At 41.3% G+C, this 26,554-nt stretch overlaps 1 protein-coding gene across 1 annotated transcript; it reads right to left on the bottom strand.

The window, feature by feature from the left end:
* Positions 1 to 1,652: 1,652 nt before the first annotated feature.
* LOC133535499 (dnaJ homolog subfamily C member 11-like) lies at positions 1,653 to 23,949 on the bottom strand. Its single transcript, XM_061875384.1, has 8 exons — positions 23,827 to 23,949; positions 16,431 to 16,547; positions 16,206 to 16,361; positions 13,159 to 13,228; positions 13,003 to 13,060; positions 4,982 to 5,118; positions 4,784 to 4,913; positions 1,653 to 3,407 (listed from the first exon to the last, which is right to left on the bottom strand). Exons 1-8 carry the CDS (start codon positions 23,886 to 23,888, stop codon positions 3,382 to 3,384), a joined length of 756 nt encoding a protein of 251 aa, XP_061731368.1. The 5' UTR covers positions 23,889 to 23,949; the 3' UTR covers positions 1,653 to 3,381.
* Between the last annotated feature and the right edge of the window lie 2,605 nt (positions 23,950 to 26,554).

Here is a 26,554-nt window from a genome sequence, read left to right as displayed (position 1 = left end):
TAAAGGCCTACTGAAATGAGACGTTCTTCTTTAAACGGGGATAGCAGGTCCATTTTATGTGTCATACTTGATCATTTCACAATATTGCCATATTTTTGCTGAAAGGATTTAGTAGAGAACATCCGCGATAAAGTTTGCAACTTTTGGTCGCTAATAAAAAAGCCTTGCCTGTACCGGAAGTAGCAGACGATGTGCGCGTGACATCACGGGTTGTGGAGCTCCTCACATATGAACATTGTTTACAATCATGGCCACCAGCAGCAAGAGCGATTCGGACCAAGAAAGCAACGATTTCCCCATTCATTTAAACGAGGATGAAAGATTCGTGGATGAGGAAATTTAGAGTGAAGGACTAGAAAAAAAAGAGACGAGGGCAGTGGGAGCGATTCAGATGTTATACACATTTGTGAAGTGAAGTGATCTATATTTATATAGCGCTTTTCTCTAGTGACTCAAAGCGCTTTACATAGTGAAACCCAATATCTAAGTTACATTTAAACCAGTGTGGGTGGCACTGGTAGCAGGTGGGTAAAGTGTCTTGCCCAAGGACACAACGGCAGTGACTAGGGTGGCGGAAGTGGGAATCGAACCTGCAACCCCCAAGTTGCTGGCACGGCCGCTCTACCAACCGAGCTATACCGCCCCATTTACTAGGATAATTCTGGAAAATCCCTTTCCTGCTTATTGTGTTACTAGTGTTTTAGTGAGATTATATGGTACCTTAAAGTCGGAGGGGTGTGGTGACCGCCAATGTCTCTGAGGGAAGCCATGTTTCTTGACGAGGCGAAGCGAAGGCAGCCGTTGGGGGCGGGCTGAGATTTTTTTTCCCCCTCCTCCACGGTGGAAGCATCCCACGTTCAGGGGCGGCCGGTCGGAGGAGGCAAGAGAGTCCGCAGCTGCCTCTTTGACCGGTGCACGAGGAACGACGCAAGCTAACCGCTCATGTCCACGGTAAAAGCCGACTTATTACCACAATTTTCTCATCAAAACCTGCCGGTTGACATGTGGCAGGGAACCATGTTCGCTTGACCGCTCTGTTCCATAGTAAAGCTTCACCGGGAATGTAAACAAGGAAACACCGGCTGTGTTTGTGTTGCTAAAGGCTAAAAGCTTCCCAACTACATCTTTCTTCTTTGACGTCTCCATTATCAATTGAACTAATTGCAAAAAATGCAGCAACACAGATGTCCAGAATACTGTGTAATTATGCGATTAAAGCAGACTACTTATAGCTGGGATCGGGGCTGGAACAAAATGTCCGCTACAATCCGTGATGTCACGCGCACGCGTCATCATTCCACAACGTTTTCAACAGGATACTTCGCGCAAAATTTTAAATTACAATTTATTAAACTAAAAAGGCCGTATTGGCATGTGTTGCAATGTTAATATTTCATCATTGATATATAAACTATCAGACTGCATGGTGGCTAGTAGTGGCTTTCAGTAGGACTTTAAGTGGATTTCAATGGGAGACGTTGACTTGACATACAAGTGTTTTGAGTTAAGAGCTCTGTGAGGTAAGTTGAGGTGGGACGGTGGCAGCCATCACCTGGCGGTGGTGTTGTTGTTCAATGTGAGGAAATATTACAACTGTTCATTCCCGGTCTAGACCTGGGCGGCCAACAACGTGTGAATGAATGAATGAGCAGTGCAGCTTGGAGTGTTTAATTCAATCCAATCCATTATTACCTTTGGAAAAACCGTTCTAGATGGGAGGTTCCAAGCACTTCCTGAAAACAATAGCAGGAAATGGCCATGATGTCACTTCCCTTCCACGGCTCCACATTGCAGTTCCATGGCAGTTAAGTCGAACCCCAGAAAACTCAGGACACGTATTTTATATGAAGACCACACATAGGATGAAGTCCACCAGAAGATGAGGTAAAACAGCACCTTTCCTTGCATGGTTGCTGGAACTGTGAGAGGATGAGGATGAGGATGAGGCTCCCACCATTTCCTCCTTCATGAGATACAACATGGCTTCAGAACTATGAGAGGATGAGGATCCCAGTGTGTCCTCCTTCATGAGATACAACATTGCATCAGAACTATGAAAGGATGAGGATGAGGATCCCACCATGTCCTCCTTCAGAAGGTAAAACATGGCAGCAGAACTATGAGAGGATGAGGATCCCACCATGTCCTCCTTCAGAAGGTAAAACATGGAAGCAGAACTATGAGAGGATGAGGATGAGGATCCCATCATGTCCTCCTTCAGAAGATACAATATCGCATCAAAACTATGAAAGGATGAGGATCCCACCATGTCCTCCTTCAGAAGGTAAAACATGGCAGCAGAACTATGAGAGGGTGAGGATCCCAGCATGTCCTCCTTCAGAAGATACAATATCGCATCAAAACTATGAAAAGATGAGGATCCCACCATGTCCTCCTTCAGAAGGTAAAACATGGCAGCAGAACTATGAGAGGGTGAGGATCCCAGCATGTCCTCCTTCAGAAGGTAGAACATGGCAGCAGAACTATGAGAGGATGAGGATCCCACCATGTCCTCCTTCATGAGATACAACATGGCATCAGAACTATGAAAGGATGAGGATGAGGATCCCACCATGTTCTCCTTCAGAAGGTAAAACATCGCATCAGAACTATGAGAGGATGAGGATCCCACCATGTCCTCCTTCAGAAGATACATCGCATCAGAACTATGAAGGGATGAGGATGAGGATCCCACCATGTCCTCCTTCAGAAGATACATCGCATCAGAACTATGAAGGGATGAGGATGAGGATCCCACCATGTCCTCCTTCAGAAGGTGCAACATGGCAGCAGAACTATGAGAGGATGAGGATCCCACCATGTCCTCCTTCAACGGATACAACATCGCATCAGAACTATGAAAGGATGAGGATGAGGATCCCACCATGTCCTCCTTCAGAAGATACAACATGGCATCAGAACTATGAGAGGATGAGGATCCCACCATGTCCTTCAGAAGGTAAAACATGGCAGCAGAACTATGAGAGGATGAGGATCCACCATGTCCTCCTTCAGAAGGTAGAACATGGCAGCAGAACTATGAGAGGATGAGGATCCCAGCATGTCCTCCTTCATGAGATACATCATGGCATCAGAACTATGAGAGGATGAGGATCCCACCATGTTCTCCTTCAGAAGGTAGAACATGGCATCAGAACTATGAGAGGATGAGGATGAGGATCCCACCATTTCCTCCTTCAGAAGGTGCAACATCACATCAGAACTATGAGAGGATGAGGGTGAGGATCCCAGCATGTCCTGGTTGAGGAGGTAGAAGATGAGAGTGGGGGAGGCTGCTATGATGAAGATGTCCTCGACAGGGGAAGCTCCAAAAGTCAGTAGAAAAGTTCCTTGCTGGCAGGCTGGCTCCACTTCCTTCCTCTAAGACTCTGCTCCAATCCTGTGAGCTGAGGAGAGAAAAAGAAAAGATTGCAGTGACTTCTTCTTCTTCTTCTTCTTCTTCTTCATCCAACTCTAGTCTCAACTCACATTCTCTCACATGACAAAACAGGAATGCTTCATCGTCACATTTTCTCACATCAGTGTTTCATAGCGGGCCGAAACATCAATTTTTCAATGAATCAAGATTCGTATTTGTAATGATTATTAATTGATTTAAAAATCTAATTAAATGAAAAGAAAAAAAACAAAAAAATATCAATCAATGTTTACTTATATAGCCCTAAATCACTAGTGTCTCAAAGGGCTGCACAAACCACTACGACATTGACACTAAGACATAAGGGCAAGGAAAACTCACACCCAGTGGGACGTCGGTGACAATGATGACTATGAGAACCTTGGAGAGGAGGAAAGCAATGGATGTCGAGCGGGTCTAACATGATACTGTGAAAGTTCAATCCATAATGGATCCAACACAGTCGCGAGAGTCCAGTCCAAAGCGGATCCAACACAGCAGCGAGAGTCCCGTTCACAGCAGAGCCAGCAGGAAACCATCCCAAGCGGAGGCGGATCAGCAGCGCAGAGATGTCCCCAGCCGATACACAGGCAAGCAGTACATGGCCACCGGATCGGACCGGACCCCCTCCACAAGGGAGAGTGGGACATAGGAGAAAAAGAAAAGAAACGGCAGATCAACTGGTCTAAAAAGGGAGTCTATTTAAAGGCTAGAGTATACAAATGAGTTTTAAGGTGAGACTTAAATGCTTCTACTGAGGTGGCATCTCGAACTTTTACCGGGAGGGCATTCCAGAGTACTGGAGCCCGAAATGAAAAAGCTCTATAGCCCGCAGACTTTTTTTGGGCTTTGGGAATCACTAATAAGCCGGAGTCCTTTGAACGCAGATTTCTTGCCGGGACATATGGTACAATACAATCGGCAAGATAGGATGGAGCTAGACCGTGTAGTATTTTATACGTAATATAGATATTTTTTTTTTCTTTTCATTTAATTAGATTTTTAAATCAATTAATAATCGTTATATATATATATATATATATATATATATATATATATATATATATATATATATATATATATATATATATATCTTGATTGGATTATCCAGAGAATAGTGTTCGATACCGTGGTAGAGTGCAATATGTAAGTGTGGGAAAAATCACAAGAATACGTCATCTCTACAGAACTGTTTCATGAGGGGTTCCCTCAATTATCAGAAGATCTCCTGATGATTGAGGGAACCCCTCATGAAACAATTCTGTAGAGATGACGTAGTCTTGTGATTTTACACACGCACACACACACACACACACACACACACACACACACACACACACACACACACACACGTGTGCTCCTCACATTGTTTGGGTATGCGTAGCGGCTCAGTGTCTGTGGCGATGACTTGGTGCATGGCTCCCCTGAACTGGTAGAGCAGCTTCAGGCTCTTGTCCTCCCCCACACAAGGGTCGTAGAAGCCCGGCAAGCCCGCCTGCAGGCAGAGGAAGTCGTTAACGTGCAGAGCCCGCCCGCGGCCTCACCGCCATCCAGCCACACCACCTTGGACGCCTCGGTGAGGATCAGCTTGGAGTCCTTGACCAGGCACTGCAGGGGCACGGTCACGTCCACCACTCTGGCTTTCTTCTGCCCGCTGTCGGACACAAACCTGCCGTACCAGGCGTTGAGGATGATCAGGCCTGCGGGTTAAAAACACTTGCTTGGCGCGTGGTCACCTGTGAGTACGTGGTAGAGCGCAATATGTAGCGGCCTTTGGATGGACGGCTGTTTACACGTTTACCCTCCGCAGCCTGGCATGATGGGAGTTTGAGTCCTGGAGCTGCAGCATACCATACATACCACGCAGATCACTAATCACTTTCATACATACCACGCGGATCACTAATCACTTTCATACATACCAAGCGGATCACTAATCACTTTCATACATACCACGCGGATCACTAATCACTTTCATACATACCACGCGGATCACTAATCACTTTCATACATACCACGCGGATCAATAATCACTTTCATACATACCACGCGGATCAATAATCACTTTCATACATACCACGCGGATCATTAATCACTTTCATACATACCACGCAGATCACTAATCACTTTCATACATACCACGCGGATCACTAATCACTTTCATACATACCACGCAGATCACTAATCACTCTCATACATACCACGCAGATCACTAATCACTTTCATACGTACCACGCGGATCACTAATCACTCTCATACATACCACGCAGATCACTAATCACTTTCATACATACCACGCGGATCACTAATCACTTTCATACATACCACACAGATCGCTAATCACTTTCATACATACCACGCAGATCATTAATCACTTTCATACATACCACGCAGATCATTAATCACTTTCATACATACCACGCAGATCACTAATCACTTTCATACATACCACGCGGATCACTAATCACTTTCATACATACCACGCGGATCACTAATCACTTTCATACGTACCACGCAGATCACTAATCACTCTCATACATACCACGCAGATCACTAATCACTTTCATACATACCACGCGGATCACTAATCACTTTCATACATACCACGCAGATCACTAATCACTCTCATACATACCACGCAGATCACTAATCACTTTCATACGTACCACGCGGATCACTAATCACTCTCATACATACCACGCAGATCACTAATCACTTTCATACATACCACGCAGATCACTAATCACTTTCATACGTACCACGCGGATCACTAATCACTCTCATACATACCACGCAGATCACTAATCACTTTCATACATACCACGCAGATCACTAATCACTTTCATCTGCACCTCGGGAGGCTGCTTAACTTTTCAACCGTCTACTAACTGAAAATGGTGGTTTTCACGCTTTGTGTAAAAGTACCATGAGGGGCACTTCTTGGGACGGCGTGGCGCAGTGGAGGAGTGGCCGTGCGCAACCCGAGGGTCCCTGGTTCAATCCCCACCTAGTACCAAACTCGTCACGTCCGTTGTGTCCTTGAGCAAGACACTTCACCCTTGCTCCTGATGGGTGCTGGTTAGCGCTTTGTAATTCTGTCTTAATGAGCAAGACGCAATTTTCTTTGCTACATGGTGTAATGATAAGTGCGACCAGTAGACGGCACTCACACATAAGAGATACGTGTGGACTGCAGGTTGACGCCTGTTCCATAAATGACCAGAACAAGCAAGACCATAACTTTGATGTTTCTTTGAGCATACAGAATACTACACACGGCTGTCAAAAATCTGTCAAAATGTTTTAGTATGACTTTGGTAAGCTACGAAGCTGCACCGCTTGATGGATTGTCGGAGCATTACAGCGACCATAGTCAGACGTACTGTGCTTCAACATACTGTATTATTATGCTGTGTGTATGAGGACCACAAAATGGCACCTATTAGCAGAACTTATCTGGTGTTTGTTTTACTATACTACGCAAAACCAACTTTTTTGTACCTATTGATACCTGCTGTTGTGTATTTGGGATCTGCATAAGTCCTAAAAATGTGTAGTCAATCAACTCCTTTTTTCTCTCTATCCTCTTTTTGTGGAGCAATCACTCTCCACTGTTGCCATTTCTACTAAAAGTAGCGTACAGTCGCAATTTATTTCTGTTAGTGGATTATGGAAGCGCTAAAAACTACAACGAAGATAGGGAAGTATTTTAAATGTAGAAAAATAACCCTTGTGACCCCTTTAATGCGCCTTATGCACCTTTTGTAAGAAAATAGACCCGTTTATCCACAACACACTTTATAATCTGGTGCACCTTATGTATGAAAATAACCCCGAATACATCCGTTCGACGATGTGCTTTCTAATCCGGTGCGCCTCTTGTATGAAAATAGACCCATATAGAGCCATTTAACGACAACATGACTTATAATCTGGTGAACTTTATGTATGAAAATAAACACGTTCCTCGACAATGCTCTTTATAATCCGGTGCGCCTTTTGTATGTAAGCAGATCTGAATATGGGTTATACTTCTATAGCGCTTTTCTACCTTTTTAAGGAACTCAAAGTGCTTTGACACTATTTCCACATTTACCCATTCACACACTGATGGGGGGAGATGCCATGCAAGGCGCTAACCAGCACCTATCAGGAGCAAGGGTGAAGTGTCTTGCTCAAGGACACAGCGGACGTGACGAGAATGGTAAAAGGTGGGGATTGAACCAGGAACCCTCAGGTTGCTGGCACGGTCACTCCCCCAATTTAGCCACGCCATCCCAGATCCATTCAAGAACAATTGGTTTTATAATCTGGTGCACTTTATGTATGAAAAATAAATCCAGATAGACCCGTTCATCGACATTGCGCCTTATAATTTAGTGTGCCTTTTGTAGGAAAATAGATCTGTGTATGGACAACGTCCCTTATAATCTGGTGTGCCTTTTCATGAAAACAGCTGAATAAATATGTTCATGAAAATGCTCTTTATAATCCGGTGCGCCTTTTGTATGAAAATAGATCCACTCCTTCATCAACAACGTGCCTTATAACCTGGTGCGCATTTTGTATGAACATAGACCTGTTCATTAACAATGTGCTTTATAATCTGGTGCACTTTATGTATGAAAGTAGACCTATTTATCGACAATGAGTTTTATAATCTGGTGCGCTTTATGTATGAAAATAAATCCAGATAGACCCGTTCATCGACATTGCGCCTTATAATTTAGTGTGCCTTTTGTAGGAAAATAGATCTGTGTATGGACAACGTCCCTTATAATCTGGTGTGCCTTTTCATGAAAACAGAGCTGAATAAATATGTTCATGAAAATGCTCTTTATAATCCGGTGCGCCTTTTGTATGAAAATAGACCCACTCTTTCATCAACAACGTGCCTTAGAACCTGGTGCGCATTTTGTATGAACATAGACCTGTTCATTAAAAATGTGCTTTATAATCTGGTGCACTTTATGTATGAAAGTAGACCTATTTATCGACAATGAGTTTTATAATCTGGTGCAGTTTATGTATGAAAATAAATCCAGATAGACCCGTTCATCACATTGCGCCTTATAATTTAGTGTGCCTTTTGTAGGAAAATAGATCTGTGTATGGACAACGTCCCTTATAATCTGGTGTGCCTTTTCATGAAAACAGAGCTGAATAAATATGTTCATGAAAATGCTCTTTATAATCTGGTGCGCCTTTTGTATGAAAATAGACCTATTTATCGACAATGAGTTTTATAATCTGGTGTGCTTTATGTATAAAAATAAATCCAGATAGACCCGTTCATCGACATTGCGCCTTATAATTTAGTGTGCCTTTTGTAGGAAAATAGATCTGTGTATGGACGACGTCCCTTATAATCTGGTGTGCCTTTTCATGAAAACAGAGCTGAATAAATATGTTCATGAAAATGCTCTTTATAATCTGGTGCGCCTTTTGTATGAAAATAGACCTGTTCATTAACAATGTGCTTTATAATCTGGTGCACTTTATGTATGAAAGTAGACCTATTTATCGACAATGAGTTTTATAATCTGGTGTGCTTTATGTATAAAAATAAATCCAGATAGACCCGTTCATCGACATTGCGCCTTATAATTTAGTGTGCCTTTTGTAGGAAAATAGATCTGTGTATGGACAACGTCCCTTATAATCTGGTGTGCCTTTTCATGAAAACAGAGCTGAATAAATATGTTCATGAAAATGCTCTTTATAATCTGGTGCGCCTTTTGTATGAAAATAGACCTGTTCATTAACAATGTGCTTTATAATCTGGTGCACTTTATGTATGAAAGTAGACCTATTTATCGACAATGAGTTTTATAATCTGGTGCAGTTTATGTATGAAAATAAATCCAGATAGACTCGTTCATCACATTGCGCCTTATAATTTAGTGTGCCTTTTGTAGGAAAATAGATCTGTGTATGGACAACGTCCCTTATAATCTGGTGTGCCTTTTCATGAAAACAGAGCTGAATAAATATGTTCATGAAAATGCTCTTTATAATCTGGTGCGCCTTTTGTATGAAAATAGACCTATTTATCGACAATGAGTTTTATAATCTGGTGTGCTTTATGTATAAAAATAAATCCAGATAGACCCGTTCATCGACATTGCGCCTTATAATTTAGTGTGCCTTTTGTAGGAAAATAGATCTGTGTATGGACGACGTCCCTTATAATCTGGTGTGCCTTTTCATGAAAACAGAGCTGAATAAATATGTTCATGAAAATGCTCTTTATAATCTGGTGCGCCTTTTGTATGAAAATAGACCTGTTCATTAACAATGTGCTTTATAATCTGGTGCACTTTATGTATGAAAGTAGACCTATTTATCGACAATGAGTTTTATAATCTGGTGTGCTTTATGTATAAAAATAAATCCAGATAGACCCGTTCATCGACATTGCGCCTTATAATTTAGTGTGCCTTTTGTAGGAAAATAGATCTGTGTATGGACAACGTCCCTTATAATCTGGTGTGCCTTTTCATGAAAACAGAGCTGAATAAATATGTTCATGAAAATGCTCTTTATAATCTGGTGCGCCTTTTGTATGAAAATAGACCTGTTCATTAACAATGTGCTTTATAATCTGGTGCACTTTATGTATGAAAGTAGACCTATTTATCGACAATGAGTTTTATAATCTGGTGTGCTTTATGTATAAAAATAAATCCAGATAGACCCGTTCATCGACATTGCGCCTTATAATTTAGTGTGCCTTTTGTAGGAAAATAGATCTGTGTATGGACAACGTCCCTTATAATCTGGTGTGCCTTTTCATGAAAACAGAGCTGAATAAATATGTTCATGAAAATGCTCTTTATAATCCGGTGCGCCTTTTGTATGAAAATAGACCCAGTCCTTCATCAACAACGTTCCTTATAACCTGGTGCGCATTTTGTATGAACATAGACCTGTTCATTAACAATGTGCTTTATAATCTGGTGCACTTTATGTATGAAAGTAGACCTATTTACCGACAATGAGTTTTATAATCTGGTGCGCTTTATGTATAAAAATAAATCCAGATAGACCCGTTCATCGACATTGCGCCTTATAATTTAGTGTGCCTTTTGTAGGAAAATAGATCTGTGTATGGACGACGTCCCTTATAATCTGGTGTGCCTTTTCATGAAAACAGAGCTGAATAAATATGTTCATGAAAATGCTCTTTATAATCTGGTGCGCCTTTTGTATGAAAATAGACCTGTTCATTAACAATGTGCTTTATAATCTGGTGCACTTTATGTATGAAAGTAGACCTATTTATCGACAATGAGTTTTATAATCTGGTGTGCTTTATGTATAAAAATAAATCCAGATAGACCCGTTCATCGACATTGCGCCTTATAATTTAGTGTGCCTTTTGTAGGAAAATAGATCTGTGTATGGACAACGTCCCTTATAATCTGGTGTGCCTTTTCATGAAAACAGAGCTGAATAAATATGTTCATGAAAATGCTCTTTATAATCTGGTGCGCCTTTTGTATGAAAATAGACCTGTTCATTAACAATGTGCTTTATAATCTGGTGCACTTTATGTATGAAAGTAGACCTATTTATCGACAATGAGTTTTATAATCTGGTGTGCTTTATGTATAAAAATAAATCCAGATAGACCCGTTCATCGACATTGCGCCTTATAATTTAGTGTGCCTTTTGTAGGAAAATAGATCTGTGTATGGACAACGTCCCTTATAATCTGGTGTGCCTTTTCATGAAAACAGAGCTGAATAAATATGTTCATGAAAATGCTCTTTATAATCTGGTGCGCCTTTTGTATGAAAATAGACCTGTTCATTAACAATGTGCTTTATAATCTGGTGCACTTTATGTATGAAAGTAGACCTATTTATCGACAATGAGTTTTATAATCTGGTGTGCTTTATGTATAAAAATAAATCCAGATAGACCCGTTCATCGACATTGCGCCTTATAATTTAGTGTGCCTTTTGTAGGAAAATAGATCTGTGTATGGACAACGTCCCTTATAATCTGGTGTGCCTTTTCATGAAAACTGAGCTGAATAAATATGTTCAAGAAAATGCTCTTTATAATCTGGTGCGCCTTTTGTATGAAAATAGACCCACTCCTTCATCAACAACGTGCCTTATAAGCTGGTGCGCATTTTGTATGAACATAGACCTGTTCATTAACAATGTGCTGTATAATCTGGTGCACTTTATGTATGAAAGAAGACCTATTTATCGACAATGAGTTTTATAATCTGGTGCGCTTTATGTATGAAAATAAATCCAGATAGACCCGTTCATCGACATTGCGCCTTATAATTTAGTGTGCCTTTTGTAGGAAAATAGATCTGTGTATGGACAACGTCCCTTATAATCTGGTGTGGTTTTTCATGAAAACAGAGCTGAATAAATATGTTCATGAAAATGCTCTTTATAATCCGGCGCGCCTTCTGTATGAAAATAGACCCACTCCTTCATCAACAACGTGCCTTAGAACCTGGTGCGCATTTTGTATGAACATAGACCTGTTCATTAACAATGTGCTTTATAATCTGGTGCGCTTTATGTATGAAAGTAGACCTATTTATCGACAATGAGTTTTATAATCTGGTGTGCTTTATGTATAAAAATAAATCCAGATAGACCCGTTCATCGACATTGCGCCTTATAATTTAGTGTGCCTTTTTGTAGGAAAATAGATCTGTGTATGGACAACATCCCTTATAATCTGGTGTGCCTTTTTATGAAAACAGAGCTGAATAAATATGTTCATGAAAATGCTCTTTCTAATCCGGTGCGCCTTTTGTATGAAAATAGACCCACTGCTTCATCAACAACGTGCCTTATAACCTGGTGCGCATTTTGTATGAACATAGACCTGTTCATTAACAATGTGCTTTATAATCTGGTGCACTTTATGTATGAAAGTAGACCTATTTATCGACAATGAGTTTTATAATCTGGTGTGCTTTATGTATGAAAATAAATCCAGATAGACCCGTTCATCGACATTGCGCCTTATAATTTAGTGTGCCTTTTTGTAGGAAAATAGATCTGTGTATGGACAACATCCCTTATAATCTGGTGTGCCTTTTTATGAAAACAGAGCTGAATAAATATGTTCATGAAAATGCTCTTTCTAATCCGGTGCGCCTTCTGTATGAAAATAGACCCACTCCTTCATCAACAACGTGCCTTATAACCTGGTGCGCATTTTGTATGAACATAGACCTGTTCATTAACAATGTGCTTTATAATCTGGTGCACTTTATGTATGAAAGTAGACCTATTTATCGACAATGAGTTTTATAATCTGGTGCGCTTTATGTATGAAAATAAATCCAGATAGACCCGTTCATCGACATTGCGCCTTATAATTTAGTGTGCCTTTTGTAGGAAAATAGATCTGTGTATGGACAACGTGCCTTATAATCTGGTGTGCCTTTTCATGAAAATAGACCCATTTATTTAAGAATGTGCTTTATAATCTGGTGCACTTTCTGTAGGTAAATAGACCCGAACAGACACGTTTATCGACAATGTACTTTATAATCCCGTTGCGCTTTATGGTTTGAGAAATAGAGTCTGTTTTCTCACCCATCTTGGATTCTTCTGCCTCGATGATCCTCCTCACAGATTCCTGCATCAGCAGCACCTTCAGGAGGAATAAAGAAGAGAGGAGACAGGAGGACATTTGGTGCATACCTGGTGACAGAAGCAACACGTGGGGAAAAGATGGCGTGCTTCACTCACAGCAGACTCCGCCTCCTGCTTCTTTTTGGCGATGTCTGTGGCCGAGCTTTTCCTCTGCAGCTCCAGCTCTCTGATGAAGCAGATGATGATGCAGTATTATTACACACAAGTAAGTTGATCACACATTGCAGTGATGATGCAGTATTATTACACACAAGGGGCCTATTTCCTCATTTTGGGCCCCAAAGCCCATCTAGCCAATGGGGCCATAAACAAAGTAACCATGGTGATTAACAGTAATCTTGTCAAGATGAGTATAATTACTGTAATTGATAGAAGTTAAAGGCATTCATCAACATTTAATATAGGGCCGAGCGCCCCCTAGAAGGCAGCCAAAATAAATTCAGTTTCAGGCCGCATGGGTTGTAATACACCTTTCCACCAATAGTGACAGTAACGACATCATCAAACAGAAGAAGTCAGGCTTCTTCAGCACAAAAATTAGGACTCAAGTGATGACGCTACCATTGACAGTTTAGTTAAAAAACATTTGTTTTATATATATATATATATATATATATATATATATATATATATATATATATATATATATATATATATATATATATATATATATATATATATGGGGCTTCACGGTGGCAGAGGGGTTAGTGCGTCTGCCTCACAATACGAAGGTCCTGCAGTCCTGGGTTCAAATCCAGGCTCGGGATCTTTCTGCGTGGAGTTTGCATGTTCTCCCCGTGAATGCGTGGGTTCCCTCCGGGTACTCCGGCTTCCTCCCACCTCCAAAGACATGCACCTGGGGATAGGTTGATTGGCAACACTAAATTGGCCCTAGTGTGTGAATGTGAGTGTGAATGTTGTCTGTCTATCTGTGTTGGCCCTGCGATGAGGTGGCGACTTGTCCAGGGTGTACCCCGCCTTCCGCCCGATTGTAGCTGAGATAGGCGCCAGCGCCACCCGCGACCCCGAAAGGGAATAAGCGGTAGAAAATGGATGGATGGATGGATATATATATATATATATATATATATATATATATACATATATATACATAAATACAAACATAGTATATATATACATATTATACATAAATATACATATGTATATCTGTATATTAGTATATATATATATATATACATATATATATACATGTATATCTATAAATATGTATATATATATACTTATGCACAGATATACACATGTATATTTATATATAATATATATACATATATATATGTACATGTATATATATATGTATATATATGCATATATATACACATATATATATATGTATATATACACATATATGTATGTATATATATATACACACACACACACACACACACACACACACACACACACACACACACACACACACACACACACACACACACACACACACAGCATCTATCTATCCATCCATCTATTGCAATTTTGTTTTCTAAAAATGAATATTATTTGTTTTAAAAATCTATCAAAAAGGGGGGTATTTTTTATTTCTATAATAGTACTGACCCCGCCTTCAGCCTGATTGTAACTGAGATAGGTTCCAGCGCCCCCTGGAACCCCAAAGCGACAAGCGGTATAAAAATGGATGGATAATAGTACTGAATCTCACACAACTATATAGTAAGTATGGGTATATGTCTATGTATATATATATATATATATATATATATATATATATATATATATATATATATATATATATACACATATATGGCTGCAACACGTGCCAAAGTAGTTGGGAAAGGGCATGTTCATATATATATATATATATATATATATATATATATATATATATATATATATATATACACACATACATATACATATACATACACATACACACACGCACACAAACACACACACTATGTTGCCAAAGTATTGGGCCACCTGTCTTGACTCACATATGAAGTTGAAGTGCCATCCCATTCCTAACCCATAGGCTTCAATATGAGCAGCTATCACAGCTTCAATTACTCTGGGAAGGCTGTCCACAAGGTTGCGGAGTGTGTTAATAGCAATTTTACACCATTCTTACAAAAGTGTGTTGGTGAGGTCACACACTGATGTTGGTGGAGAAGGCCTGGCTCTCAGTCTCCGTTCTAATTCATCCCAAAGGTGTTCTATTGGATTCAGGTCAGGACTCTGTGCAGGCCAGTCAAGTTCATCCACACCAGACTCTGGCATTCATGTCTTTATGGACCTTGCTTTGTGCACTGGTGCACAGACATGTTGGAAGAGGAAGGGGCTCGTTTCAAACTGTTCCCACAAGGTTGGGAGCATGGAATTGTCCAAAATGTTTTGGTATCCTGGAGCATTCAAAGTTCCTTTCACTGGAACTAAGGGGCCAAGCCCAACTGCTGGAAAATAACCCCACACCATAATTCCTCCACCACCAAATTTCACACAATGCAGTCTGAAATGTAGTCTGGTCCATCAGGTTGCCAGATGGAAAAGTCTGATTAATCAGTCCAGAGAAGGTGTCTCCACTGCTCTAGAGTCCAGTGGTGAGGTCCTTTACACCACTGCATCCCACGCTTTGCATTGGACTTGGTGATGTATGGCTTAGATACAGCCGCTCGGCCATGGAAACCAATTCTATGAAGCTCTCTGTGTACTGTAGGTGGGCTAATTGGAAGGTGACATGAAGTTTGGAGCTGTGTAGCAAGTGACTGTGCAGAAAGTCTTTGCACTATGCTGACCTCTCTGACACTTTACCTGGCCTACTACTTGGTGGCTGAGTTGATGTTGTTCCCAAATTCTTCACCTTTCTTATAATAAAGTTGACTTTGGAATATTTAGGAGAGAGGAAATTTTCAAGACTGGATTTGTTGCATAGGTGGCATCCTGTGACAGTTCCACGCTGGAAATCACTGAGAGCGGCCCATTGTTTCACAAATGTTTGTAGGAACAGTCTCCATGCCTAAGTGCTGGATTTGATACACCGGGCAAAGTGATTAGGACACCTGTTTCTCATCATCTGGATAGCTGGACAAATACTTTTGGCAATCTAGTGTGTGAGGAGAAAAACCCTGACGTGACGTGTGGGGAGAGAGAAGAGCAAAAGGAGCACTGACTCTTCTTTCTGTGCTCGAGTGTAGGGGATGATGAGCAGCTTGTGGACGGCCATGTAGACCAGCAGCGGTGCCGCCGTGGCATAGAAGACGGCGCTGGGCAGCAGCTGGTCCGTCAGGTGCAGCGGGAACAAGTATGTCTGACTGGCACGTGCCAACCTGCCAGGCAAACACACCACATTAGAGCGTCCTGCCGGGCCGGCTTCAGAGCCACGTGTCACATGCTACTTGATCTTCAGGGTGACGCCCTGAGGGACGCCCACGCTGACGGAGGCTGACAGCACGCTGTGACGGCTGATCTTCCTCTCGGCGCCGTATTCCACCACCGTCCCGAACCAGCCCGTCCTGCAGGGGAGAGGAGCAGACGGGCCGTGACCACATACACCACATACACCACATGCTGTACACCACATACTGTACACCACATACACCACATACTGTACACCACATGCTGTACACCACACACACCACATACTGTACACCACATACACCAAATACTGTACACCACATACTGTACACCACATACACCAAATACTGTACACCACATACACCACATGCTGTACACCACATACACCACATGCTGTACACCACATACACCACATACTGTACACCACATACACCACATACTGTACACCACATACTGTACACCACATGCTGTACACCACATACACCACATACTGTACACCACATACACCACATATACCACATACTGTACACCACATACACCACATACTGTACACCACATACACCACATTCTGTACACCACATACTGTACACCACATACACCACATACTGTACACCACATACACCAAATACACCACATACTGTACACCACATACACCACATATACCACATACTGTACACCACATACTGTACACCACATACACCACATACTGTACACCACATACACCACATACTGTACACCACATACACCACATACTGTACACCACATACACCAAATACACCACATACTGTACACCACATACACCACATATACCACATACTGTACACCACATATACCACATACTGTACACCACACACTGTACACCACATACTGTACACCACATACTGTACACCACATACACCAAATACTGTACACCACATACTGTACACCAGATACACCAAATACTGTACACCACATACACCACATGCTGTACACCACATACACCACATGCTGTACACCACATACACCACATACTGTACACCACATACACCACATACTGTACACCACATACTGTACACCACATGCTGTACACCACATACACCACATACTGTACACCACATACACCACATATACCACATACTGTACACCACATACACCACATACTGTACACCACATACACCACATACTGTACACCACATACTGTACACCACATACTGTACACCACATACACCAAATACACCACATACTGTACACCACATACACCACATATACCACATACTGTACACCACATATACCACATACTGTACACCACACACTGTACACCACATACTGTACACCACATACTGTACACCACATACACCACATACTGTACACCACATACTGTACACAACATACACCACATACTGTACACCACATACACCACATACTGTACACCACATACTGTACACCACATACTGTACACCACATACACCACATACTGTACACCACATACACCACATACTGTACACCACATACACCACATACTGTACACCACATACTGTACACCACATACACCACATACTGTACACCACATACACCACATACTGTACACCACATACACCACATACTGTACACCACATACACCACATACTGTACACCACATACACCACATACTGTACACCACATACACCACATACTGTACACCACATACACCACATACTGTACACCACATACACCACATACTGTACACCACATACACCACATACTGTACACCACATACACCACATACTGTACACCACATACACCACATACTGTACACCACATACACCACATACTGCACACCACATACACCAAATACTGTACACCACATACTGTACACCACATACTGTACACCACATACACCACATACTGTACACCACATACTGTACACAACATACACCACATACTGTACACCACATACTGTACACCACATACACCACATACTGTACACCACACACACCACATACACCACATACTGTACACAACATACACCACATACTGTACACCACATACACCACATACTGTACACCACATACACCACATACACCACATACTGTACACCACATACACCACATACTGTACACCACATACACCACATACTGTACACCACATACACCACATACACCACATACTGTACACCACATACACCACATACTGTACACCACATACACCACATACTGTACACCACATATACCACATACTGTACACCACATACTGTACACCATATACACCACATACTGTACACCACATACACCACACACACCACATACTGTACACCACATACACCACATACTGTACACCACATACACCACATACTGTACACCACATACACCACATACTGTACACCACATACTGTACACCACATACAACACATACTGTACACCACATACACCACATACACCACACACTGTACACCACATACTGTACACCACATACACCACATACTGTACACCATATACACCACATACTGTATGTACACCACATACTGTACACCACATACTGTACACCACATACACCACATACTGTACACCAAATACACCACATACTGTACACCACATACACCACATACTGTACACCACATACACCACATACTGTACACCACATACACCACATACTGTACACCACATACACCAAATACACCACATACTGTACACCACATACACCACATACTGTACACCACATACACCACATACTGTACACCACATACTGTACACCACATACACCACATACTGTACACCACATACTGTACACCACATACACCACATACTGTACACCACATACACCACATACTGTACACCACATACTGTACACCACATACTGTACACCACATACACCACATACTGTACACCACATACACCACATACACCACATACACCACATACTGTACCCCACATACTGTACACCACATACACCACATACTGTACACCACATACACCACATACTGTACACCACATACACCACATACTGTACACCACATACTGTACACCACATACACCACATACACCACATACTGTACACCACATACACCACATACTGTACACCACATACACCACATACTGTACACCACATATACCACATACTGTACACCACATACTGTACACCATATACACCACATACTGTACACCACATACACCACACACACCACATACTGTACACCACATACACCACATACTGTACACCACATACACCACATACTGTACACCACATACACCACATACTGTACACCACATACTGTACACCACATACAACACATACTGTACACCACATACACCACATACACCACACACTGTACACCACATACTGTACACCACATACACCACATACTGTACACCATATACACCACATACTGTATGTACACCACATACTGTACACCACATACTGTACACCACATACACCACATACTGTACACCAAATACACCACATACTGTACACCACATACACCACATACTGTACACCACATACACCACATACTGTACACCACATACACCACATACTGTACACCACATACACCAAATACACCACATACTGTACACCACATACACCACATACTGTACACCACATACACCACATACTGTACACCACATACTGTACACCACATACACCACATACTGTACACCACATACTGTACACCACATACACCACATACTGTACACCACATACACCACATACTGTACACCACATACTGTACACCACATACTGTACACCACATACACCACATACTGTACACCACATACACCACATACACCACATACTGTACCCCACATACTGTACACCACATACACCACATACTGTACACCACATACACCACATACTGTACACCACATACACCACATACTGTACACCACATACACCACATACTGTACACCACTCCTCTAATAAAGCACGGTCCAAATCCACTCTTTCAACCAGCAAATGGAAAAAAAAACCCTGACATTCTCCATCATGTCCATTTGTTCTTTGAGTGTTTGATCAGGACATAAAAGTCATTCTTCATTTGAATTGCTGAGAGCGGCGTGGTGTGAATTATTGAAGGATGCTGAGTGGATCACAGTCCAGTCATCAAGTCAATGAAGGTGAGAGCTCTGAGGTCACCATCAAGACTGAGAGGACTTCACTTGTGCGAGGGCGGGGAGATACTAACCCTGTTTCCATATGAGTTGGGAAATTGTGTTAGATGTAAATATAAACAGAATACAATGATTTGCAAATCATTTTCAAGCCATATTCAGTTGAATATGCTACAAAGACAACATATTTGATGTTCAAACGCATAAACTTTTTTTTTTTTTTTGCAAATACAGTTTTGATTTGACAATCCTTCAAAGAACCACTGCGCTCATGCTGCTAAAGAATTATATATCTCTATTGTATTATCAAATATTCATTAGTTGTGCTTCGCCCTCGTGTGAAATATTTGTTAAGATGTCTGCCGGCTAGCTAACGCTTATCCGGGCTTGGGTCGCGGGGGCAGCAGCCAAAGTCAGTCCCGTCCATCGCTGCTTGCAGCTTTAATTAACTTAGAATTTCATGGCTGCAACACGTGCCAAAGTAGTTGGGAAAGGGCATGTTCACCACTGTGTTACATCACCTTTTCTTTTAACAACACTCAATAAACGTTTGGGAACTGAGGAAACTAATTGTTGAAACTTTGAAAGTGGAATTCTTTCCCATTCTTGTTTTATGTAGAGCTTCAGTCCTTCAACAGTCCGGGGTCTCCGCTGTCGTATTTTACGCTTCATAATGCGCCACACATTTTCCATGGGAGACAGGTCTGGACTGCAGGCGGGCCAGGAAAGTACCCGCACTCTTTTTTTTTTGAAGCCACGCTGTTGTAAAACATGGCTTGGCATTGTCTTGCTGAAATAAGCAGGGGCGTCCATGAAAAAGACGGCGCTTAGTAGATGGCAGCATATGTTGTTCCAAAACCTGTATGTACCTTTCAGCATTAATGGTGCCTTCACAGATGTGTAAGTTACCCATGACTTGGGCACTAATGCACCCTCATACCATCACACATGCTGGCTTTTCAACTTTGCGTTGATAACAGTCTGGATGGTTCGCTTCCCCTTTGATGACACGATGTCGAATATTTCCAAAAACAATTTGAAATGTGGACTTGTCAGACCACAGAAGACTTTTCCACTTTGCATCAGTCCATCTTAGATGATCTCGGGCCCAGAGAAGCCGGTGGCATTTCTGGATGTTGTTGATAAATGGCTTTCGCTTTGCATAGTAGAGCTTTAACTCGCACCTACGGATGTAGCGACCAACTGTATTTAGTGACAGTGTGTTTTTTTAAGTGTTCCTGAACCCATGTGGTGATATCCTTAAGAGATTGATGTGGGTTTTTGATACAGTGCTGTCTGAGGGCTGGAAGGTCACGGTCATGCAATGTTGGTTTCCGGCCATGCCGCTTACGTGGAGTGATTTCTCCAGATTCTCTGAACCTTTTGATGATATTATGTAGCGTAGATGTTGAAATCCCTAAATTTCTTGCAATGTCACTTTGAGAAAGGTTGTTCTTAAACTGTTTGACTATTTGCTCACGCAGTTGTGGACAAAGGGGTGTACCTCGCCCCATCCTTTCTTGTAAATTTTTGGGAAGCTGTTTTTATAGCCAATCATGGCACCCACCTGTTCCCAATTAGCCTGCACACCTGTGGGATGTTCCCAATAAGTGTTTGATGAGCATTCCTCAACTTTATCAGTATTTATTGCCACCTTTCCCAACTTCTTTGTCACGTGTTGCTGGCATCAAATTCTAAAGTTAATGATTATTTGCAAAAATTGAAAAGGATTTGCAAATCATTGTATTCTGTTTATATTTACATCTAACACAATTTCCCAACTCATATGGAAACAGGGTTTGTATTTTTCTTTCACAGATTACAATCATGGGGGAAATTATCTATTTACATGCAGGAAAATACATTTTTTAACCTCTTAAGGCCCAAGCCTTATTAGTTGATTAACGTGGACCTCGACTTAAACAAATTCACTTGTGACGCTGAGATCATTATTCATGCGTTCATTACGTCTCCACTATGGACTGGACTCTCACTATTATGTTAGATCCACTATGGACTGGACTCTCACACTATTATGTTAGATCCACTATGGACTGGACTCTCACTATTATGTTAGATCCACTATGGACTGGACACTCACACTATTATGTTAGATCCACTATGGACTGGACTCTCACTATTATGTTAGATCCACTATGGACTGGACACTCACACTATTATGTTAGATCCACTATGGACTGGACTCTCACTATTATGTTAGATCCACTATGGACTGGACTCTCACTATTATGTTAGATCCACTATGGACTGGACTATCACACTATTATGCTAGATCCACTATGGACTGGACTCTCACTATTATGTTAGATCCACTATGGACTGGACTCTCACTATTATGTTAGATCCACTATGGACTGGACTCTCACACTATTATGTTAGATCCACTATGGACTGGACTCTCACTATTATGTTAGATCCACTATGGACTGGACTCACACTATTATGTTAGATCCACTATGGACTGGACTCACACTATTATGTTAGATCCACTATGGACTGGACTCTCACTATTATGTTAGATCCACTATGGACTGGACTCTCACACTATTATGTTAGATCCACTATGGACTGGACTCTCACACTATTATGTTAGTTCCACTATGGACTGGACTCTCACTATTATGTTAGATCCACTATGGACTGGACTCTCACACTATTATGTTAGATCCACTGAGGACTGGACTCTCACTATTATGTTAGATCCACTATGGACTGGACTCTCACTATTATGTTAGATCCACTATGGACTGGACTCTCACACTATTATGTTAGATCCACTATGGACTGGACTCTCACTATTATGTTAGATCCACTATGGACTGGACTCACACTATTATGTTAGATCCACTATGGACTGGACTCACACTATTATGTTAGATCCACTATGGACTGGACTCTCACTATTATGTTAGATCCACTATGGACTGGACTCTCACACTATTATGTTAGATCCACTATGGACTGGACTCTCACACTATTATGTTAGTTCCACTATGGACTGGACTCTCACTATTATGTTAGATCCACTATGGACTGGACTCTCACACTATTATGTTAGATCCACTGAGGACTGGACTCTCACTATTATGTTAGATCCACTATGGACTGGACTCTCACACTATTATGTTAGATCCACTGAGGACTGGACTCTCACTATTATGTTAGATCCACTATGGACTGGACCCTCACACTATTATGTTAGATCCACTATGGACTGGACTCTCACACTATTATGTTAGATCCACTATGGACTGACAAATCAATTATTCGGTTGAAACACTTCTGTAGACCAGCACCAGGGACTTCAACTTCTACTGGACTATTGCTAGGCGATGGTGCAGTGAGACGGACTTACTTGACGGAGCCTTTGACTTTAGTCTGGTCGTCATCTTGGAACTTGTACTGGTAGCTCATCATCAGGTAGGAGTGAGGGATGCCCAGCTAGAGAGGAAATGTACAAGTGGGACTTTAGTCTTAGGGACACACCCACTAATGTCTGTTTATAGGTAAGTGTTGTGGGTCTTAGTATTGTGTTGCATATTTACCTGCACAGTCTTAGTAACACACCCACTAATGGTCGTTTATAGGTAAGTGTTGTGGGTCTTAGTATTGTGTTACATATTTACCTGCACAGTTTTAGTAACACACCCACTAATGGTCGTTTATAGGTAAGTGTTGTGGGTCTTAGTATTGTGTTGCATATTTACCTGCACAGTTTTAGTAACACACCCACTAATGGTCGTTTATAGGTAAGTGTTGTGGGTCTTAGTATTGTGTTGCATATTTACCTGCACAGTCTTAGTAACACACCCACTAATGGTCGTTTATAGGTAAGTGTTGTGGGTCTTAGTATTGTGTTACATATTTACCTGCACAGTCTTAGTAACACACCCACTAATGGTCGTTTATAGGTAAGTGTTGTGGGTCTTAGTATTGTGTTACATATTTACCTGCACAGTCTTAGTAACACACCCACTAATGGTCGTTTATAGGTAAGTGTTGTGGGTCTTAGTATTGTGTTACATATTTACCTGCACAGTCTTAGTAACACACCCACTAATGGTCGTTTATAGGTAAGTGTTGTGGGTCTTAGTATTGTGTTACATATTTACCTGCACAGTCTTAGTAACACACCCACTAATGGTCGTTTATAGGTAAGTGTTGTGGGTCTTAGTATTGTGTTGCATATTTACCTGCACAGTCTTAGTAACACACCCACTAATGGTCGTTTATAGGTAAGTGTTGTGGGTCTTAGTATTGTGTTACATATTTACCTGCACAGTCTTAGTAACACACCCACTAATGGTCGTTTATAGGTAAGTGTTGTGGGTCTTAGTATTGTGTTAAATATTTACCTGCACAGTCTTAGTAACACACCCACTAATGGTCGTTTATAGGTAAGTGTTGTGGGTCTTAGTATTGTGTTACATATTTACCTGCACAGTCTTAGTAACACACCCACTAATGGTCGTTTATAGGTAAGTGTTGTGGGTCTTAGTATTGTGTTGCATATTTACCTGCACAGTCTTAGTAACACACCCACTAATGGTCGTTTATAGGTAAGTGTTGTGGGTCTTAGTATTGTGTTAAATATTTACCTGCACAGTCTTAGTAACACACCCACTAATGGCCGTTTTTAACTAAGTGTTGTGGGTCCTAGTATTGTGTTACATATTTACCTGCACTGTCTTAGTAACACACCCACTAATGGCCGTTTTTAACTAAGTGTTGTGGGTCTCAGTATTGTGTTGCATATTTACCTGCACAGTCTTAGTAACACACCCACTAATGGTCATTTATAGGTAAGTGTTGTGGGTCTTAGTATTGTGTTGCATATTTACCTGCACAGTCTTAGTAACACACCCACTAATGGCCGTTTTTAACTAAGTGTTGTGGGTCTCAGTATTGTGTTGCATATTTACCTGCACAGTCTTAGTAACACACCCACTAATGGTCATTTATAGGTAAGTGTTGTGGGTCTTAGTATTGTGTTACATATTTACCTGCACAGTCTTAGTAACACACACTAATGGTCGTTTATAGGTAAGTGTTGTGGGTCTTAGTATTGTGTTGCATATTTACCTGCACAGTCTTAGTAACACACCCACTAATGGCCGTTTTTAACTAAGTGTTGTGGGTCTCAGTATTGTGTTGCATATTTACCTGCACAGTCTTAGTAACACACCCACTAATGGTCATTTATAGGTAAGTGTTGTGGGTCTTAGTATTGTGTTACATATTTACCTGCACAGTCTTAGTAACACACACTAATGGTCGTTTATAGGTAAGTGTTGTGGGTCTTAGTATTGTGTTGCATGTTTACCTGCACAGTCTTAGTAACACACCCACTAATGGTCGTTTATAGGTAAGTGTTGTGGGTCTTAGTATTGTGTTGCATGTTTACCTGCACAGTCTTAGTAACACACCCACTAATGGTCGTTTATAGGTAAGTGTTGTGGGTCTTAGTATTGTGTTGCATATTTACCTGCACAGTCTTAGTAACACACCCACTAATGGTCGTTTATAGGTAAGTGTTGTGGGTCTTAGTATTGTGTTGCATATTTACCTGCACAGTCTTAGTAACACACCCACTAATGGTCGTTTATAGGTAAGTGTTGTGGGTCTTAGTATTGTGTTGCATATTTACCTGCACAGTCTTAGTAACACACCCACTAATGGTCGTTTATAGGTAATTGTTGTGGGTCTTAGTATTGTGTTACATATTTACCTGCACAGTCTTAGTAACACACCCACCAATGGTCGTTTATAGGTAAGTGTTGTGGGTCTTAGTATTGTGTTGCATATTTACCTGCACAGTCTTAGTAACACACCCACTAATGGTCGTTTATAGGTAATTGTTGTGGGTCTTAGTATTGTGTTACATATTTACCTGCACAGTCTTAGTAACACACCCACCAATGGTCGTTTATAGGTAAGTGTTGTGGGTCTTAGTATTGTGTTGCATATTTACCTGCACAGTCTTAGTAACACACCCACTAATGGTCGTTTATAGTTAAGTGTTGTGGGTCTTAGTATTGTGTTGCATATTTACCTGCACAGTCTTAGTAACACACCCACTAATG

Source organism: Nerophis ophidion, linkage group LG16 (assembly GCF_033978795.1).
Source record: "Nerophis ophidion isolate RoL-2023_Sa linkage group LG16, RoL_Noph_v1.0, whole genome shotgun sequence".
NCBI lineage: Eukaryota > Metazoa > Chordata > Actinopteri > Syngnathiformes > Syngnathidae > Nerophis > Nerophis ophidion.
This window is presented reverse-complemented; position numbering and strand designations above follow the sequence as displayed.

Bases quoted from the DNA above. Each gene is read 5' to 3' on its own strand.
- LOC133535499 (XM_061875384.1), bottom strand. From the start codon at position 23,888: ATGATGAGCTACCAGTACAAGTTCCAAGATGACGACCAGACTAAAGTC. The intron at 13,061-13,158 runs GTGAGTGAAGCA...TTCCTCCTGAAG, and splicing joins AGCAGGAGGCGGAGTCTGCT to GTGCTGCTGATGCAGGAATC. The intron at 5,119-13,002 runs GTGAGAAAACAG...TTTAACCCGCAG, and splicing joins GGCAGAAGAATCCAAGATGG to GCCTGATCATCCTCAACGCC.